The 12861-nt window shown below is 42.0% G+C and overlaps 1 protein-coding gene across 1 annotated transcript; it reads right to left on the minus strand.

Annotated features, from left to right (window-relative positions):
* Nucleotides 1-7684: 7684 nt before the first annotated feature.
* On the minus strand, nt 7685-8505 carry IFNB1 (interferon beta 1). The gene has a single exon (XM_082694504.1). The coding sequence runs from the start codon at nt 8452-8454 to the stop codon at nt 7894-7896; it is 561 nt and encodes a 186-aa protein (XP_082550630.1). The 5' UTR covers nt 8455-8505; the 3' UTR covers nt 7685-7893.
* Nucleotides 8506-12861: the final 4356 nt, after the last annotated feature.

Genomic DNA, 12861 nt, shown 5'->3' on the forward strand with positions numbered 1-12861 from the left:
ACAGTTTGACTCTGAAGGCCTGGCTCTCTTTCTACAGAGATTTCACTGAACCTCAATTTAAAGCATTCAGTGGTGAGGTTGTAGGAGGCTTCACGTATCACACATCAGCTTACACTGGAAGAGCAAAGAAAGGGCCCGTCCGGCAAGGCCTTCAGGGGCCTTTCCATGCTTCTGAGGATGGGCAGCTCTATCTGAAGCAGGCTTCCTAAAACTTAGGCTGAAGGAACATACAGACCAGTAGCCTCCAAAGGCAAGAGAGGTTACTGAGTGGTTGGCTGGGTTTCTAGCTTACGTTCCAGTCCCCTCTAATTCTATTCACAGCTCAGATAGCTTAAACATTTTAGGACATAAACCTTCAGGCATGGCTCAAACAATATTTTAAGATACGTGTCTTCATCTGTCTTTCCCTTCTGCTCGTCCTTTGAGTTGGCTTTATTTTTAAGCATTTCTTCCCGTGTGGGTGTCAGGATCACCAGAGAAGAGCACCACCTACAGGTGTGCCGAGCACATGTTGTGTGGCTGGACCTGGACGCCCACTCCCACAGCCGTAGGTGGCGGCCCTCCATGCCAGGCAGACAACAGATGTCCAACGTAGTATGTGCAGGGCTGAGCACAGTTCAGACAGACCAGAGCAGATCAGCAAAAGGTGACTCTTCTTTCTGTTCACCCTTCCCCACAGTCTGTTTTTCCCATCTTTTTTTCTTGACATTGCGAACAACTGGTTTTGCTTTTTTTTTTTTTTTTAGAGTATTTTAAAGATTTTATTTATTTATTTAGGAGAGACAGAGAGAGTCAGAGGCAGAGAGAGAAGAAGGCTCCCTGTTCCCGGCCTGATGTGGGACTCAATCCCAGGACACTGGGATCATGACCTGAGCCGAAGGCAACCACCCAACCAACTGAGCCAGCCAGGTACCCAATTGGTTTTGCTTCTTAAATAAGTTACTAGAGGCCACTTATACAAATGCTGAAATTGGAATTTTAGAGAAGTCTTATTTATACTTGGTAATCATAGATGCTGAATACTGTCCTAATATCCATAAATATGACTTGTAAAAATGACATTAGATCCTATTATAAGAGCAATATGGCTACCAACTATCACTTTATTAAGAACTTGCTTTTTGTGTAAGATTTTGGAAAGTGTACTCCAGGAGCCCACCTAATTCTGTGTGTGACAATTTTTACAATTTTTATTCACTTTTAATTAAGTAAAGCATTGGGCATTTAAAAAATTTTTTTAAAGATATTTTATTTATTCATTTGAGAGAAAGAACGTGGAAGAGCACGAGCCAGGGGGAGGAGCAGAGGGAGAACGAGAAGCAGACTCCTCGCTGAGTGGGGAGCCTTACTCGGGGCTCCATCTCAGCACCCCAGGATCATGACCTGAGCCAAAGGCAGACATTTAACCAAATGAGCTACCCAGGTACTACAACACTGGGCATTTTCATAGACAAGGTCCAGTGCTGAATCAAGGCATACATCCTATTATTCCATTTATTCCTCAAGAGTTCGAGGTATGATTATCTCCAATTGACATATCTTGTTCAAGATCATACAGTTAGAAAGTGGCAGAACCCACGTTAGCTCTCAGGTTTGTATGATGCTATGTCATGCCTTTTCCTCTTGGGTATAAGAACCTTTAAAAAAATATTTGGACTTTTGGGGCACCTGCGTGGCTCAGTCCGTTAAGCATCTGATTTGATCTCAGCTCAGGTCTTGATCTCAGGGTGGTGAGTTGAAGCCCTGTGTTGGGCTCCATGCTGGGCATGGAGCCTACTAAAAAGAAAAAAGAAAAAAAAAAAAAAAAGGAAAAATATATATGTGGACTTTCAAATTCACAGACTTCCCACTCACACATTTCTAGATTAGTCAGTCACTTTCTGCTTTGAAAACTATTTGCTCTACCTCTAGGTTTTCACTGGGGAAAAAAAAAAGAGAGAGAGAGAGGGAGAGAGAGCGTGCTAAGAAATTGAAAAGTGAAAGGAAAGAGACATTTTTTGGGCGTTTCATTAAATAACACAGGTTCTTAAGTGTTCCTATGAGATAAGGAAAGCAAGCCGGTGCCAGACTTGAAAAGGAAACTGCACACAGCCCTGTGTTGCCAGCCTGGGAAGGACCGCGGTGGTGGAGAGCAGGAAATGCAGCCTGCCAGGGAAAACTATGACTCAGGGCGCAGACAATTGCCTCCTGAAAACCTAAGTGAAGATATTCTCTGTAGAGTCTGGCGAGAGAGCAAGTGGGAAATTCCTACGAATCTCTCTAGAGAGAGAGAGGGAGCGAGTCCTTCTCTTAACGGGAGTGGCAGGGAGACAAACTGCTGGAGTGAAGGAAGCAGCCCCTTGCATGTACAGAAGGTCCTCAGAGCACTTGCAGCAAAGCCAGGAGCTGGGGCCACTGGAGGGCTTCTTGTTCCCTCTCTAAATCACAGTATCAGTGCTGTGTACTTGGATGAAAAATAACATTTGGAGAAGATGACAGTTAAGAGTATGGTCTCTGGGTGGCCCAGTCAGTTAAGCGTCTGCCTTGGGCTCAGGTCATGATCCCAGAGTCCTGAGATCAAGCCCTGCATCCAGCTCCCTGCTCAGTGGGGAGCCTGCTTCTCTCTCTGCCTCTGCCTGTCTGTCTGCTCTGCCTGCCTTTCTGCCTGCTTGTGCTCTATCTCTCTCTTTCTGGCAAATAAATAAATAAAATCTTATTTAAAAAAAAAAAAAAAAAAGAACTGAAAGTTGGACTCCGGGAGGTATTTACAGCATCACTGCTCACGGTTGCCAAAAGATAGAAACAACTCAAGGGTCCATCGCTGGATTCAGTGGGTGAGCAGACAACTAAAATGTGATATAGACACACAAGGGATTATTATTCAGCCTTAACAAGGAAGGAAATTCTCGCACATTACAACATGGATGGAACTTGGAGACACCATGCAAAATGAAACAAGCCAATCGCAAAAGGACACCTATTATATGATTCCACTTAATGAAGGACCTGGAGGCAGAAAGTAGAATGGTGATTGCCAGGGGCTGCTGAGAGGGGGAAACAGGGCACAGTGTTCAAAGAGGTTCCAAGTGAGGAAGATAACAACAGTTCTGCACATGGACAGGGGTGAAGGTTGCACAAATACGTGAATGTACTTAATGCCACAGAACTGTACACTTAAAAATGGTTTAAATGGTAAATTTTATGTCTTGTATTTTTTACCATAATAAAAAGAGAGAGAGAGAGATGAAATCGTTTCTGTGGACTTGGTATTCTGCAACTTGCAATGCACTGCGGTGGGGTTTGCAACATATAGAGTGCCCTGGGCTCTTCTCAGAATTTTAGATGCAAAGCTATTGATCCATTTCTGGGCAACCTTTCAAATTATGAAAGACTAGGGACACCTGGGTGGCTCAGTACCAGTAAGCATCTGACTGTGGCTCAGGTCAAGATCTCAGGGCCCTGGGATCGAGCTCTGTGCTTGGTGGGGAATCTGCCTCCCCTGCCTCTCTCCCTCTGCCCCTGCCCCTGCTCATGCTTGCATGCTCTCTCTCTCAAATTAATAAAGTCTTTTAAAAAATAAATAAATAAAAATAAAGTCTGTCTTCTTATAGTCAGCATAATTATTCAAGATTCATCCATGTTGTTAAGTATATTGGGCATTCATTCCTTTTAATTGCTGAATAGTAGTCCACTATATGAAAATACTACAATTTCTTTTTTTTCTAAGATTGTTTTTGTTTGTTTGTTAATTTGAGAGCGCTTGAGTGGGGGGAGGTGCAGAGTGAACCCCATTTCGAAGTGGGCTCCATTTCTCTCTTATTTCTAGGATAACTGTCAGGAGATAAAATTTAAATAATGTGCTTCAGGTTTCCTAAAGAACAGGTGACATGGAATTATAAAGCAAAGCAGAAATTTTGAAACGGAATGTCAGTTGAAGCCAAATTACCACTGATTTGGTGGTAATTGATAGTGAACATGTCTCTGGAGTACGCATCAAGTTAATTTACAAGTCAAGTGACTGACTTGATCCCACTTAAATTAAAGAGTGTATGTCCATGCTGGCAGTTCTAGTCCAATCTCGGGAGTTTATTATTTTAAACCAACTATGCTAGAGGATTTTAGACAATTAAACTGATGTTTGAGAAGCAACAATTAACACTGAGAACGAAAGACTAAATTCATAAAACAGTTTTTGAGGTTCTATTCCCATCAGTACAACAGATGTTGAGAAAAGGTGTGCAATTGGCAAGGTCCGGTCCTGGGTGTACGTCACCTTCTGACATGACTACCAACTGCTGGCTCTCTCTGTATGTCTCACAGCCGGACTCATCAAGACAGAAGTGGGTATTGATCATGGCCCTGCCTTCTCTGCTGGGCAGACCTCACGTGTATCACACAGACAAGCCGACTACGATGGTTGGTGGACCTTTCTCAGAAAGGGCAGTGGCTAGGGTAGGTCCTCCCAGTGGAATGGGCTCCTATGTAACCCAAAAACCATTTCATATTCATTATCTGGCCTAAGCCACACACAAACACAAATTCATGAAGGCTTCAGTCGCTCCATATACCTATTTGCTACTCATGTATCTCTTGGGGTAGTATCCACTCATATACTACCCGTTTTTTATTGGGTGGGTTCTTTTCTTATTGGTGAGTTTTGAGAGTATTTTTTATTTAAAAACAAATTCTGGATATAACTCCTTTATCAGATACGTGATGTGTAAACATTGTTGCCCAATCTGTGGCTTATTCTTTCCTTTTTTTTTTTTTGTAGATTTATTTACTTATTTGAGAGAGAGTGGGGGTGTAGAATGCAGGGGACAGGGAGGGGCAGAGGGAGAGGGACCATGACCTGAGCCAAAATCAAGAGTTGGACCCTTCACTAACTGAGCCACCCAGGCATCCCTCTTCTCATTTTTTTAAAGACTATTTTATGAACAAGTCCCTTTATCAGATGTATCCGAGTACCTAAATGTGCCTACTTGACACCCAAAGTGCCTAAACATCCGCTTTGTTAACTGCAAATAGTTCCATACGAATATACGTAGGGACCCTGTGTCTACAGGCCCATAGGATGGGGCAGGATTCATGTACTTCTATGTAACCCAAATGCTTGCCAACGCCTTTGAGAAAAAACTTCCCACCTCTTAAACCCTGTCTGTGGAGACACAGAGTCCTCAGAATTCCTTGGATTCCTCAGGTGGGTGGTAGGCGGGGGCAAAATGGCTTCATGTCCTGGCTCCGCCTTGTGTCCCCACTCATCTGGTTCCTGAGTGGGTATCGGGCCCCCTGATCCCCTTCCCCACGTTATTTCAAACTCAGACCTGGATGCCCTCTATGAGTCCTACACACATTTTGTGCTGGTGGCCACCTCCACTGAGGTGCGGGGGAGACGTTTTCATCAAAACATGGGACCTAATTTTTAAGTTGCATGTGAGACATCCTTGTCCTTAAAAGCCCTTTCTTTGTCCTCACCGGAAAATCTTCACTGCCATCTTGTTCCAGGACCATCACAGAGCTGCTGATGGGCTTTTCTCTTTTTTCCTCCTCAGACACAGACCCACACAAAAGCACAGCATAGGTGGTGCATGACCTCTTGGGTTAGCATACCCACAACCTCAAGAGGCTCATCGATATTTCCCTGAATAAGTGCTCTCTGAGGTATTCCGGTGCCTGCTGAAATAATAACTTTACTCCTGATACGTTGCTATCTGTTTAGACAGGCACCTACTCTCACTTGTGCTTTCAAGCAAGACTTCCTCATCCTTATTGGAATTAAATACTAATTATCATTTAAGCTCTCCTGGTGACGGACGTACTTTTGGTATTGTAGATGGGGTGACATACTCAGCGATGACATGGGTGTTTATAATTCTCCAGAAGAAGTCTTTCCTCTGGCATTCTGGCCCCTGGGACGCATGCTGAACAGAACTTTCCAGCCCCTCGGTATCTGGGCCGATTTAGTGGTGAGCAGAGGAGAGCCTCTTGCTGGGCTGACTGCAGTATCCTCAGCCCAGGGGAAATGACAGGCAGCTGGGATCCATTGTCGAGAGAGACTGCTCGGCAGTTCTAACCATGACCGATTAGTCTGCATTTCTCCCTGCCCATCTTGTCTTTGAATCCCTGGCAAAAGGAAGCACATCTGTGGAAGGCTTTTGGCAGAGCTGGGGGGTGGCATAGTGGAGGGTGAGGAGTTTTGGGGAGAGGGAAGCTTTCTTGCTTCACCAGGACCTCAACTGTCTTGAGACAAACACAGCAGATCCACGAGGGAATACAGCACTTCTTGGTCCCACAGTCCGTGTGTTACTGGCCTTGAGTCAGAAGAGGGAGCCCCAAGTTCACGGTCTGCCCTGTACTGTAGTGTCTTCTCGGAAACCCCTGATCGATACCGATTTCTTCTCCTCAAGGCTGACGCCCTCAAAGGGAACTTGGACTTCTGTACTGCTCTGGCAGAAGATGCTTAGATACGAACAAAGTCTTACATGATTTGGCCCTTTGTACTTTTTTAAACCTCCATGCATTTAGCTATGGTGACCTTGGGGCAGTTGCTAAATCTGAGACTTAGTTTCTGGAACTGTCAAACAGCAATAATGTAACTGTGCCCACCTGAGGGGTGTTGAGAGGAGGACTTATTTCCAATTACATACACACGGGGGTGCGGTGTCTGGATGGCAGCTAATGACAGGCCATAATAATGTAAGCCATAATAATGTAAATTCCCGAGGGGTTCAGTACAAAGACAGAAACCCAGCCAATTGGTACAGGCTGTAGCCAGGTGCCTGGAGAAGCTCCTAGGAAAATTGTATTTTCTCAGTGTAAGCCCTGAGAAAAGTCAGTGAGCTCACTATCTCATCTGAATTTCCCTTTCCCGCATGCTTCCTGGTTTTCCACTTGATGGAAATCACTCTATCTGCCACACCTGTTTCGGATTTAGCTTCAGGGGATGTGCGGTTCAGAGATGCAGAGCATCAAGAAAAGCAGATGATGGAATTCTGTATTAACAGGGCAGCAGGGCCAGGAGAAAACTTGCTTTTCTGACAAAATGGGGAGAAAACCCAGCCGGAGAGCAGAGATCTAAAGCAGAGTTCTTTCTCCCCATGGTGTTCGTGCCCAGGAAGCAGACAGAGACCCCCAACTCCACGGACACAGGCATACATTTTAGCTGTCCAGGAAGAGTCAGAAGGGAAGGACTGCTCCTTAACACTGTCAACAGGCGTTCCCGGACTTCTCACCCTTAGCTTACGGGGGCATATAAATATTTTAAAATCCCGCAGGGTTGCGGAAGGGGGCAAGCAGAGGATCCTACAAGGAACTGGAATGAGTTCAGGGCAAACCCAAGAGCTGAAATATTCCCCTAGTTGCCCTGATAGCCAGTCAAATTCTAACTGTAGGGTCAGAGAGCCTGAGGGCACAGAGTAGGTGCATAGAAGCAGTAGAACCCTTTGTCCTAATTCCAGAGCCAACTGCCTGCCTCTTCCATTTTAATTCCTAAGAGGCTGTTCCATTTATTCTCCTGAAAGGTTTGCCTCCCCTCTACCATCTCACATATTCCACATGGCTTTTTGGATTTTAAGTTCCTTGAAGGCAGAGGCCAGAACCTATACGATTTTGCAGGCACATTTTACAAAGAACACCTAGTAGGTGCTCTGTAATTTTTAATACAGGCTTAATGAAATCAACTTGAAATTAAAACTGCTATGTTGACTTCTGTTTCATAAAAAAAATTTATTTTCCAGGGTGAAATTTCAAGTAGAAAAATAACTTAATGCATAAATTAATTTTAAAAGTTAAAATCTTTGTCCTTTCAAAAAGAGTATCTTGCTTGTCAGTCACTTACAGAGCCTCTGCGAGTTGAAGAATGCTCAAAGTCCTTGTCAACATCGTCCATTCCCAGAGGCACAGGCTGAGAGATCTTCAGTTAGGGAGAGAATCTGTAAGTTTATCAAGGAAGAAAAAGCTCTTGAGGATTTCTGCTTGCACTATTGTCCAGGCACAGACGCTGAACTCCTTGGCTTTCAGGTACCGCACAATCCTTAGATAATATCTCTTCAGGTGCAGAAGGGTCCTGTGGTCCCAAGTGACGTTTTCCTCCTGCATGATGTCCTCCAGGATTTCCTCCAGATGTTCCTTCTGCCAGTGGAGTGTGGCAAGGAGGTTCTCGACAATGCTCTCATTCCATCCCGTGCTTGAGAGATTTCTCCTGAAAATATCAGAAGTCTTTTGGAACATCTCAAGGGTGACCAATACGATGTCCTCCTTCTGGAACTTCTGGGATTTCTGGATCTCCTCAGGGATCTTGAAGTTCATCCTGTCCTTGAGGCAATCTTTAGACGTCCCATTCAACTGTAGAAGGAGCTCCTGGCACTCCACACTGCTGCTGCTTAGTTGGAATCGAAGTAAGTTATAGTTCATGGCAAGAACCGTGGTGGAGAAATATACCAGGAGAGCAGTTTGGAGGATACACCTGCTGGTCATGATGAAAAGAGGAAGTCTTGCCTGCTACTGTCTAGGTGCTGAAGACAAGGCTTCAAGAGTCTGCAGTGTGAATGCCCTTCTTCCATGAGTGTGGCCTTATATACACAGAGGTCCTCTCTCTTTCAGAGGAATTTCCCACTTTCAGTTCTCCTTTTCAGTTCCCTTATGTCATTTAAATCAGTAGATCATAGATTGTAGTATATCCTGGATCGTAGTATATCCTGGATCGTAGTAGATCGTAGATCGTAGTAGACCGTAGATCGTAGTAGTAGATCGTAGATGGTAGTAAATCGTTCTAACTAGGGAACTATGCAGTTCCAAAAACATACCATCGTATTTAGTTCTAACATAGCTAAACATCTGATTTTCCATTCTCATGTAAACAACAACTCTAGAAAGAGATCTAGAAGGAAAATGGGAGGAAAAGTCAAGCAATCAGAGGATTAACTGTTTTTCATAGTTCTAAATATGGAACTATTTTAGCATACTTACATAGTACATAGTTCTAATTATGAAACTATGTAGTTCCAACTACATACCATCCTACATAGTTCTAACAAATCTAAACATTTGATTTTCTATTCTCATGCAGACAACTCTAGAAAGAGGTCTAGAAGGAAAATGGGAAGAAAAAGTCAAGCAATCGGAGGATGTTACTGTTGAAACACAGGATTCTATCTCAATATTTCTAAGGCTGTTTTTTTTTTTTTTTAACCAGACTATAAAACATTTTAAGAGAAGAATCAGTAAAAATCAAGTTATGATTTTTATATCCTGCTTATATAGACAGAAACACATGGTTCCTTCTCAATATTTCTAAGGCTGTTTTTTTTTTTTTTTTTTTTTTTTTGCTGGAGTATAAAACTGATTTTAAAAGAAGAATCAGTAAAAATCAAGTTATGATTTTTATATCCTACTTATATAGACAGAAACACATGGTTCTTTCTCAATATTTCTAAGGCTGTTTTTTTTGGTTTTTTTTGTTCTTTTGTTTTTTGTTTTGCTGGAGTACAAAACTGATTTTAAAAGAAGAATCAGTAAAAATCAAATTATAATTTTTACATCCTGCTTATGTAAACAGAAAGGCATAGATATATTTCTAAAGGTTTTAATACAAAATAAATTTATAATAATTATGATATTTAAAGTTGTAACTTTTAAGTTTTCAGAAAACCTTGCATTATCTTTCAACCTGAATTTACCAAAACCCCACGGAGTGCAAAGAATTCAGCTGAGCTGCTACAGATTATAATCCTCACTCTCATGGATTATATAATGAATTAGGAGAGTTACACAGAGAATTACACAGAAGTAAAATGCAAGGGTGACAATGTTACAGAGGAGAGGTTCATAGTACCATGACTTCCTATGCTATATGGGGATATATGTAGTAGGAGAGGTCAGAGAAGACTGCCCTGAGGTAGTGACAGTGGAGCTGAAATCAAAAGGAAGATCAGGTGGAACTGTATGTGCAAAGGCCCTGTGGTGCTAAGATATAATGGTAAGGGCAAAGAAGTTGACCAAAAGCCAATGTGACCTTCCAATCAGAGACTGGTCAGGCAATGGTCTGAGATGAGGCCAGAGGGCTCATGTGAGCCAGATAGCACAGGGTTTAGCCAAGAAGTTTTGTGGATTATTGTTGTTGTTGTTTTTAATCCTAAGAGCAACAGAAGCCATGGAAAGGTTTTAGGCAATGTGGAACAAGTTGATTAGATTCTGGGGAAAAAAATACTCCTTATACAGTTAAATCAGTAAGTAATGGAAGGAGTACATTATGGATGGAGACAGAACAGATAGGGGATTTATGAAAGTTTTAGACTAGGGAACTAGTGGTGGAGAATGAATTCATTTGTGTGAAATAACTCATTTACTGACAGCAGTGGGTTCAAATGCCTGAAGAAATTCTCCATCATTTTACAGAAAGCTCCATCAGTTCTGTGGATTATGGTGATTTCTATATGTGCTTAATGTACAGGGACATTACATCTATTGTAACAAACTGAAGTAGAGGCCGGAAGTATCTGGGTACATGTGTATTTATAAACTAGGAGCAACTGGGCACCTGGGTAGCTCAGTGGGTTGAAGCCTCTGCCTTCAGCTCAGGGTCCTGGGATCTAGCCCCACATCTGGCTCTCTGCTTGGCAGGGAGGCTGCTTACCCCCACTCTCTGCCTGCCTCTCTGCCTACTTGTGATCTCTGTCAAATAAATAAATAAAATCTTAAAAGAAAAAAAAAAAAACTAGGAGCAACTGTGAGCTCCGGTTTCCCCTCACCAATAACTTTCTTGTCTCCTGATCTTTGCAGTATGCTCAATGTATCTCTCAAATATTCCTCCATTCCTATTCTTTATTCTTTGTTGGCTGTATGTAATCAGCTCTCCCCAGGAGAGAGTATCTATTGGTCATGTCTGAGGTGTTCCTAAACAAAACTACCTGTGCTTGAACTGTGCTGATGCAATGTCTTCCAAATGGAGTGGAGAGGAAGCAGTTTATCTTTCCTCCTAAACTGGGGGAGTGGGAAAGATACCAGTGGTGTTCATTCAAACGAATTAAGAGGATGGAGGGTTGAAAAGAAGTAGCAAACAATCCAAAATTAGGCGAATGGGATTCCAGAAAGATGGCAGAGGTGGTAGTATAATTTGAATATCCCTTAGTTCCCATGCAAAAACATACCTTGCTACTAGTAGAAACCAAAACCCCGTTTGACATAGACTGGTTGACATGAACCACAGAATGCAAGCAGATGAGGACAAACTACCAAATGTCACAGGACCTGTCTGGTAGCCGCATCTATGTGGGAGAAAGCAGGGGAAAACAATAGAGAGCCCTAATATAACCAAGGCGTATTGACTGGAAAGCAACCTGGGGCTGATTTGAGAATAAGAGTTGAAACTGGAAGGGATTTTGCTCAAATCAACAGTTGGTGAGTATGAGGGGGGCGGTCCTCAGTAGATTCTGAAAGGCACTGAAATAGTCTAAGATACAAATAATTTTCAAACCAACTGGGTACAGCTTCCCTTTGGGAAAGGGCCCTCCACTGAGGAGAAACTGCTAGAAGTGGAGTCAAATTTGAACACGATGCGGGGTGGGGGTGGAGATTTGAGCAGGAAAGAAACAACAGAGGCAAGGAAAGAGAAAGATCTGACCAGTCTGGGAATGGGTCATTCAGAAAGCAAGCTGTCATGTTTTTGAGCACTTTGACAAAAGCAACAGAAGAGGGAGCTCTGTGAAGTTAGAAAAACTACCAAACCACATCTAAAAGTTTAGGAAAAATAATTGCCTATAAAATCCAGCAACAGAACAGCATTATGATTGAGGTCAGACAAAGTTATTATTAGAAAGAAGTGAATGAGGAGTAAATTATATCTGTATAGATAATGAAAATATACCAGGAATGCATGCACACAAAACAGATCAAAGTTTTAACAGTGTTAACAAAGGAGTTTAAAATATTAAGAAATGATATTTTCAGGAAACCAAGGATGATACAATTTATATAGTCCATATAACATTATATGGAACAGATTAGAAGCTAGAATGACCAAAATCTAGAAGAAAACTTAGTCTTTTTTTTTTTTAAACATTGGAGTAAGGAAGATTTTTCTCAGGAAGATATAAAACCCAGTAACTCTAATGGAAAATATTGATAAATATGACCAGAAAGAAGTTATAAATTTGAATGGCAAAAAACAAACAAACAAAAACAAACAAACAACAACAACAAAAAAAAACAAAGCCAAAGAGGAAGAGCATAAAAAAAGAAAAAAAAAAAAAAAAAAAAAAGGAAGAGCAGTATCAAAAACATTGTTACAATGTACAGTGAGAAAGGGATCATTTTCTTCACAGGCAAGCAGCCCTTGAATAGAAAGCTGTCATACAGAAGTTCATATATAAGAAAAGAAATATAAATGGCCAATAAAAGACATGAAAATCTGTTCAAATGTTCACATTTCTTAGTAAAAATGTAAATCAAACTAGTAAAGAGGCAATCATTTTTCACCAATAAGATTTGCAAAGGGCATGGGGAAATAGGTATTCTAATATACAGTCAATAGAAGTATAAATTTATGCAATGAGGAAGGTTGTTTTTTCAAAAGTTGCTAGAGCATTATTCTCTCGACCCACGTGAAAATCTACAGTGTGACTTTGACTCTACCTGTCAAGAGGTAGGGTCTGTGTGTCTCCTCTGGAATCTGGGGAGAATTCTGGGGTAGAAACGATGTTGTATAATTTTTGAAGCTGAGTCAGGAAAGACAATACAATGATATCTTTGCCACTATATAAGTGATCTTACCGCCCTGAGTCTGCCATGCTGTGAGGAAGCCCAAGCTAGCTCTTAAGGACAGACCACACGGCAACTGGCAATATATTTCAAAATGTAAAATTTCAAGCTATGGAATTGTCCCTT

The sequence above is a fragment of the Mustela nivalis genome, assembly GCF_964662115.1.
Source record: "Mustela nivalis genome assembly, chromosome: 13".
Lineage (NCBI taxonomy): Eukaryota > Metazoa > Chordata > Mammalia > Carnivora > Mustelidae > Mustela > Mustela nivalis.